We start from the raw sequence: 7965 nt of genomic DNA on the forward strand, positions 1-7965 counted from the left end.
GCTTTTAAAAAAAATTAAATACTCAGTCTTTCAAATTTAATCCAAAAACAAAGATGCATAAAAAATGGTAGATCCTGATAGTGGAAACAGATTTTTCACTTAATGAAATGCTTTTCTGTGTTTTTATAAGAAATGCAGACATGGGGAGCCAATAAAGCAGAGTCAAATGGAGACGCATMTAAATAAGTGGAAAAAAAAAAAACTTTTTGGAACCAACTGAGGTGAATTAAAAAGCATAAAATCTACACTTAAATCTGCATTTTTTTCCCTCCTCAAAGGCTTTTTTTGAGAAGGAACTGCTTGAATCATTAGTTTAATAAGTGTATTTTAAAAAAGAAGCAGAAAATCAATTTATAAACAACAAAACCTCATTTTCAGTCTGTGCTGTCTATTGGAAAAAGAGACATTAATTATTGAAGTTCCTATTATTCATCACCCTTATTCTGTCAAACGTTAGCGGGCGATCAGCTTGGTTGTTTGCGCTGAAATGAGGTCCATTATTTTAGGGACTACAGGAAGACAACCAGATATTGATTGGACAACCCATTGATGAAAACAAAAGATATTGATCTCATTCCGTCAGTCTAAATAACAACTGGCCAAGTCTTGGAGAGCATCTGAAGGTTTCTTGTTCGCAGGTGAAAGGAGGAGAAGCTTCTTTGTAATCAGTCTGGTTGTCTTGGCAGGTGGCTGATGAGACTAGAAGAACGTCCTGCAGGAGAGGAGTTAATCATAAAAACCAGTTMATCAAAACACACTCAAATAATATGCTTTACTACTGAACTCCTATAAAGTGTGCAAACATTAATTATTCTATGCTTATCACAGACACTGCAAACTGACCACAACAAACACACAAACACACACACAYGAACGCAGGTGAATTATTGAAGAGAGTCAAAATGAAAATGGGTTTTCATTTTCTGGCTCAGGCAATTTAAATTCTAAATAAACGTCAGAGCATGTAACAGTCCCAGGGAAAAACATCAATCAGAGCGACTGCTGAAGGCTGGCAGGTCATGTTGTCCACGACCCGACAACATGAGGAAGTACATGGGGCTGGATTTGGGACGCAAATGATGGGACGGGCAAACGTCTTGAAACGGCTGGGCTTTATCACCCAACGGCACATTTCGCCTCATGACACCACTATAAAAACAAAAAAATAATAATTTTTTTACACTGAATCCAGACACAGCCAAGCTGGAGCAGGAAGACTGAAAATAAACAACAATAAAGACACTCTGTCTTCCTGTTTATTCTGATTGACAGAGAGACTGTCACATGTCCTGAAGCCCAAACAAAACCGAGTGGCACACAAACACCCCCCACCACCAACTGTCGTGCAGCGGAGACGAGGAGGGTCGAGGACTGAGTCGATTACCCGAACAAGGGTGAAGCAGGAGGAGAGGTGGTGTTAGCTCTGAAGTAGATAACCGTGTCTGTAAAGTGTTGCACTGCCTTCAAACACCTTTCTGTTCACAGTGGGACTGACTGATGCTGCCTTAGGGCTGCGCACACACGCACACACACACACACACACACAAACAAGCACTCCGTTAACTACTGTCATCAAATTGTTACATTAGACACAACAAGAAAGCTGCACTTAAATAATAATTCTTACACTTCATCTTCATAATCTTTTGGAGGGGAGACAGCGATAACGACATCGATCCAGTCCTGAGGAGGAAAAGATTTTAAATCTTCATGTGACCAAATCAAGAAAAGGTTGACACGCTGGAAGTTTGATGGTACTTCTGAACCCGTACCCCTCCACTGTTCCAGGCTCGGGCCAGAGAGTTTTGCCCCTCGGTCAACGTAGCGTCTATCAGGATCTTCCCGTTCACGGCCATGAGTTCATCCCCGGAAACAATCCCACCTATAAACACACATCTGAGACCTTTAACTGTGACAAATACCCAACATAAAAACATTATTAATACATAATGCAGACTGTTTGGTCTCTGCAGATGGAAATAACACTAGTTAAAGTGTTCCACAGTGCTTCATTTAAAGATTTTGCAACATTAGTGGCTTTTATTTGACAGTATTTTACAGAAAATGGGCAGAGTTTGAAGTGAAACACGCTTAGTGGGCCCACGGGGGTTGAACAGGCTTCTGCAGAGCTTGAAGGCTTGCTAAAGCGCAGGGGCAGAACTAAAACATGCAGGATAGTGGGCCCTCCAGGTCCAGCACTGGGCACCACAGCAGCAAACTAAACAGCATCACTAAAGTTGAACAAACCGTGTTTATCTGCAGCACCGCCTTCATAAACAGAGGACACCACCAACTTCCCCAGAGGAGAGTCTGCTCCTCCTTCCAAAGCCAGATCAAGCTGTCCACTCTTTAAACAGAAACAAAAATAAAAATAAACACTTTTAGTCTGACATTATTTCATAACTAGAGTTGACAGAAGGCTTATTAACAACCTTTTTGATTCTCAGCAACCTCACGTCCCGGCCTGCTATCTGCTCAGCGGAGAACTACCAACAAAAACACAAGGATAAAAACCATCCAAAACATAAAACATTCCTAACAACCTGCTTTTATAAGAAGTAAAATAAAACTAAAGAGGTGATCACTTTCAGTTAGTTAAAACAGTTTATTTTCAGTGTAATTTACATAAATCTGCAGCATATTTCTGCATTTCAAACCAGCAGAAGCATACAATACCATGGAATAGGGATCAAAGTCTTCCACGTTTTTTTGAAATCCCTGCAAGAAAAAAAACCAACGTAAAGTTTATTCAAACGGGTTAAAAACAAAGTGAAGGAACAGGAACGTGAAGTGAACACGAGCAGTGAAAATAGAGGTCAGATTTCCTTTGACAACAAACATGCCTTGTATCCTCACAATCCTTAATCCAAAAGCAATTAAGCCTCCAAAAATAAATCCAGTAACAAGTAATTCACTAATTCATCTTAAGAGCTCRGTTATTTAATTTCATGGCAGGAGGAAGGAACCGGAACAAAGTTCAGAATCATTTTTCTCAATAAAGAATAAACAAGCATTTATCTTGCTGTTTCTTCATACGTTCTACGCAGACACTGTAATTAAAACATAAAAAATGACAACCTTTGTAATGTTTTTMTTTGCTGCCATCAGTTCCCTCAGTAAAAATCTAATACAGGGATTAAAATAGCAGAAGAATCGAATAAAACCTGAGATCAAACAAAGAAATCAGCCTTCCTGTTCTCTCACAATGCCACACAAGTGATGCTGAAACCATTTTTTAACAGTAAAACCTGAAACTGACTCCCTGCACTGACACCACCAACAGTGAGGCGTGCATTCCAACACTGAACATCGTGTCCGCTGTCACGACTGTCAGCTGCAAATCGATGGAAAAGCAGTCATGCACGAAGGGCTCAATCAAAAGGCAGCGATGCAGCAAAGAGAGAAAAAAAACATTAAAACGAGGGGAAAGCATCGCTGAGGTTACAGTGAGCCACGTTAAACCTGATGTGGGAGCRCGGGGGGTAAAACAACGAAGGAGTAAAACAGCACTCAGAAATAAAAAAGAGAGACCGAGAACAGCATGGTTTACTTGTTGTTTGCTTGATTTAAAGGATGAGTTGAAAGGGACCATCCGTTTTAGCATCTCTGGAGGCTGAAACACAAAACYAGGTGTTTATTTTCAGTAACTGTATGATTTAAAACAGTTTTCCTGGAACCCAAATGAAACATGTTTCTTATTTTAATTCTGACTACAGCCTGAAACAAACAGTCTTTAGTGTAAGAGTAAAAACACTGACTCCACTACAGCCTTCCTGAACACGTCGAGTGTGTCTCCAACAATTATCTACATGACAAATTAATCAACTCATTAGTTGCACTTTTAAATGATGGATGCTCCAAACTGATAAAGGATGCTGTGTTAAATACATAACAAACTCATTACTTTTAGTTTTAATTTTCTAATACAGAATAAGGTAGAGTAAAACCGTATCATGTGCAATTATTATCAGAATAACTGTCAATTAATATTTGGCACTGTACTGCAGTTAGTGCCATGTGATGATGTATTTTTGTGTTTGACGCACCCTTTGAGTCGCGTATGTGAGCCCAATGTTGGAAGGGAGCAAGAGCAACTAATGGTAACTCTAACAAACTTGTTTAATCACCTGAAACATCAACATAAACTGGAGTGGAGCAAACCCATTAAAGCCTCAACGTTGGCTACATGCAATGTCATCTATTAATTGTCATATTAATTGTTATCAGCWAAAATCCACAATTAATCGTGATAATTTTCTTTTGCCAATATCGCCCAACCCTAATACTAAATGCTGATTTTTTTCAGCCCTTTTTGTTACTTGCAATCTAACTACTTTTGTTACTTTGTGCTATCTAACCATTCAGATATACATTTTATTACTTTAACTTTGACTAGCATTTTACTATCTTAGCTTTTTGCTACTTTTAAAAGGAGACATCATACTTTTAAACCTTGTTTTTCACATTTAAATMATTCAGTTGGAGTCTATAAAAAGTGGAACTGCAATACTTTGCTGAATTCCTCTATTGTAACTCCACAAGCCCCTCTTTCACCTCTTGTCTCATATCAACTGGTTTGATGCTATCATTTTCGACTTTTAGCATTTTGCTAGTCCTGATTTATTCAGCTTCAACACCTCAGTTTCAGCTTTTAACACATTTAGCATTTTAACACTCAGCATTCATGCCGCATTTTCTCAGAACATGCAGTTCTTCCAGTTTAGCTTAAACCCCAGTCAAGGGAGATGCATTCGAAATCCTCAACGGTAATCTTTTATGTGCAATTACGAAAAAGCTTATTTGCTGGAAACCACAACCATGTAATCAAGCTGTCGGGGGATCCAGAGTCAGTGGGAGAGTAAATGTTTTATTGTATCAGCTTCTGCAGCTGCGACAATTAGCAAAGCTTTGTTCAGTCTTTTACCTCTAATTGCAGAGCTAGAAAACCTGTGGTGATGAACTGCTGTATGAACTTATCCAGAGTAAATACACCTTGTAAAATAGATAATTACTTGATTTTAATTAGAGTTTCTGAAACTAATGAAAACTGAATACATATTTGACATAAAAGCAACAAATTTGTTGAACTTAACAAGGCAGCTGATTACAAAGTGTCAAATATGTGATTATTCTATTTATTTTTCCAGCTAAACAGAGGTTTGTGCAGGGAGAGTTAGGCGTGTTTCGTACCAGGCCATCAGAGCGGACAGCAGGTCTGTGTGGATCTGGTCGGGCGGCCTGYGTCTGGGGCAGCATGACGGGTTTTGACATGACAGGGGCCATCTGACGTCTCTGGTTGGGAGGACTGGGAGCCAGTTGCTGTTGGTGGTAAGCCAAGTTTCCAAGCAACAAATTTACAAACCTCATYGTGAGATTCCAAAAAAAAAAGCACGGGTTTGACATGATTTCCACAAAATGAGGCTCACCAGCTGACTGCTTGTGTTGGAAACACGACTGGCATGGGAAGTATTTCTCATTACCTACAACACAATGGATCTTTCAGCCCTCTGGCACAACCAGAGCGCAGCAAGAAATATCAAGGCAAAACACACCCAAAACCTYTCTTYGTTTTCTTATGTATCACAACAACGCATCCATTTCAAAAAGATGAACCTTCAACAATCTATTAAAATCAAATCAGACTCATTTCTGTGAACTGCAATCCAACAAGCAACTATCAATAACACCCTACGGTCACGGCAATAAAACATTTTACTTTCTCTTCATGCATAAACACTTCAAAGCACAGCAAACACATAATGGTATTTTGAACATTGCTATTATAATAAAAAAAYATTATTCCTCAAAAGTTGTAGTAAAATCTAAAAATAATGTGAAGGACAATCTGTTGGCTCTTGAGTATGTGTCGGCTTCGATCATWTACAAATTTAACTCAAAATACGTATGTAAAACTGACAAAGATATAAATTATTTTTGTGTTGTGTAAAGTAGGATGAGCGATATGACAGTATTTTGATATACCTTGGTATTAACGTGACAGTATTTTAGTATACGTTGGTATTAAAATATAGACAGTATTTTGGTATACCTTGGTATTAACGTGAAAGTATTTTAGTATACGTTGGTATTAAAATATAGACAGTATTTTGGTATACCTCAATATTAAAATATGGAGAGGAGACAGTATTTTGGTATACCGCGGTATTAAAATATGGTTACAGTATTTTGGTATACCTTGGTATTAAAATATAGACAGTATTTTGGTATACAGCGGTATTAAAGTATGGAGACAGTATTTTGGTATACCTTGGTATTAAAATATAGACAGTATTTTGGTATACTGTACCTCAATATTAAAATATGGAGACAGTATTTTGGTANGTATTTTGGTATACCTCAATACTAAAATACGGTGACAGTATTTTGGTATACCTCAATATTAAAAAACGGTGACAGTATTTTGGTATACCTCAATATTAAAATACGGTGACAGTATTTTGGTATACCTCAGTATTAAAATACGGTGACAGTATTTTGGTATACCTCAGTATTAAAATACGGTGACAGTATTTTGGTATACCTCAATATTAAAATACGGTGACAGTATTTTGGTATACCTCAATATCAAAATATGGTGACAGTATTTTGGTATACCTCGGTAATAAAATACGGTGACGGTGTTTATAAATTATAATATTAATCATGTGAGGTGAATCGCCAAATTTCCACAAGTCTGCACTGAAAACTGGAACTTAAACATCATGAGTTGTAGATGTTCTTCAAATGAATACTTTCATTAAAATCCATCCAGTGGTTCACCAGATATTTTGCTAACAGACAGTGGGCAATGGTTTTAACAAAACTCCATGCAGAAAGAAACATTTTCTGTTTAAGATAAAAGGGGCAAGCATCACTCTTCACACGTGGAAATCAAACCTTTGGACTTGGGGGGTACGACATTTCACTGGTGTTGGAGGAATAAATCCCCCCTCTGGGGAGATACCCGCCCGCTTCCCACTCGCTCCTGCTGGGGTCGGGAGGACTGGGAGGACGCTGCAGGTGATGATGATGCTGGCGGTAACCGCCGAGGGAGCCTACGCGTTCCTCAGAGTGCTGCGGGGGAGGGGGCGGAGGAGGAGGCGGCGGCGGTGGTGGAGGAGGCGGTGGTGGAGGAGGGGGGTGCGGCGCGGGCTGAGGGGAGGACGGTGGCCGTGAGGACCGAGAGGGTCCAGCGTACTGGGATGAAGACGAGCGGGGAGCTTGTGGGTTACGCCTGCGCCCTTTGTTTGTCAGAGTGGAGGAGGCGGGGGGAGGTTTCCTGGAAACGGGCGGGGAAGAAGGGCGTCGCTGCGGGGAAGCTCGAGACGGAGGCGGGGAGTAGCTGGAGATGGTTGGGTTCAGTCTGGGCGAGGGTGGAGGAGGAGGCAAGGGAGGAGGGGGTAGGTTGGTGGAGGGCTGAGTGGGGGACAGTTTCTTCAGGGGCCCTCTCAGGCTCGGATCCACCTCGTCCAGGTTTATGTCATCCAGGTCTGTGGTGGCCAGGTGGAGCCCGCCGGGAAAACGCTTCACTTTGGGCTCAGAGGCAGGAGAGCGCGGCGGGGAGAGCTTTAGACCACAAACAAGAAATATTTCAAAATATAATTTATACTCTAACATGACTTCCTGTTTAATCTATCAATGCAGCTGATTTGAACCATCATCTAAAGTGTTTATATAAAGATGGTGACTCGTCTGTTTTTATATTATAACCTGTTTTATATGTTTTGTAAACTAATCTAAACTACTGGATATAAAGGATGCTCACTTTTAGCACTTAAATAATATTTTTCATATTATATTATATTTGGCTCATTCAGGCTAACATTGTAAATAAGAAATTGTTCTTAATGAAATAAAGGTTTAACTAAATTAGAAAACTTGTGCAATATTATTGTTTAACACTACAAGGACAATATTTAAAAAAATATAAATTTTCTCTCTTCTTTTTTTTGTCCTCTGTTATGT

At 39.6% G+C, this 7965-nt stretch overlaps 2 protein-coding genes across 2 annotated transcripts in view; both read right to left on the reverse strand.

Moving 5' to 3' along the window:
• The window catches only part of ush1c (Usher syndrome 1C), a gene marked incomplete in the record, with an annotated part of 22709 nt that overhangs the window by 967 nt on the left and 13777 nt on the right, over positions 1-7965 (reverse strand). Inside the window, 6 exon segments of the mRNA XM_014005601.1 lie at positions 1-712; positions 1628-1683; positions 1773-1882; positions 2248-2347; positions 2433-2486; positions 2677-2718. Coding sequence (XP_013861055.1) covers positions 700-712; positions 1628-1683; positions 1773-1882; positions 2248-2347; positions 2433-2486; positions 2677-2718 — 375 coding nt within the window.
• The window catches only part of LOC106515681 (harmonin), a 6851-nt gene continuing 1618 nt past the window's right edge, over positions 2733-7965 (reverse strand). The window contains exons 3-6 of the mRNA XM_014005602.1: positions 6898-7566; positions 5427-5480; positions 5191-5319; positions 2733-3613 (exon numbers count right to left, since the gene is read on the reverse strand). Coding sequence (XP_013861056.1) covers positions 3236-3613; positions 5191-5319; positions 5427-5480; positions 6898-7566 — 1230 coding nt within the window. The 3' untranslated portion in view covers positions 2733-3235. The remainder of the gene's footprint in view (positions 3614-5190; positions 5320-5426; positions 5481-6897; positions 7567-7965) is intronic.

Source organism: Austrofundulus limnaeus, unplaced genomic scaffold (genome assembly GCF_001266775.1).
Source record: "Austrofundulus limnaeus strain Quisiro unplaced genomic scaffold, Austrofundulus_limnaeus-1.0 Scaffold31, whole genome shotgun sequence".
Classification (NCBI taxonomy): domain Eukaryota; kingdom Metazoa; phylum Chordata; class Actinopteri; order Cyprinodontiformes; family Rivulidae; genus Austrofundulus; species Austrofundulus limnaeus.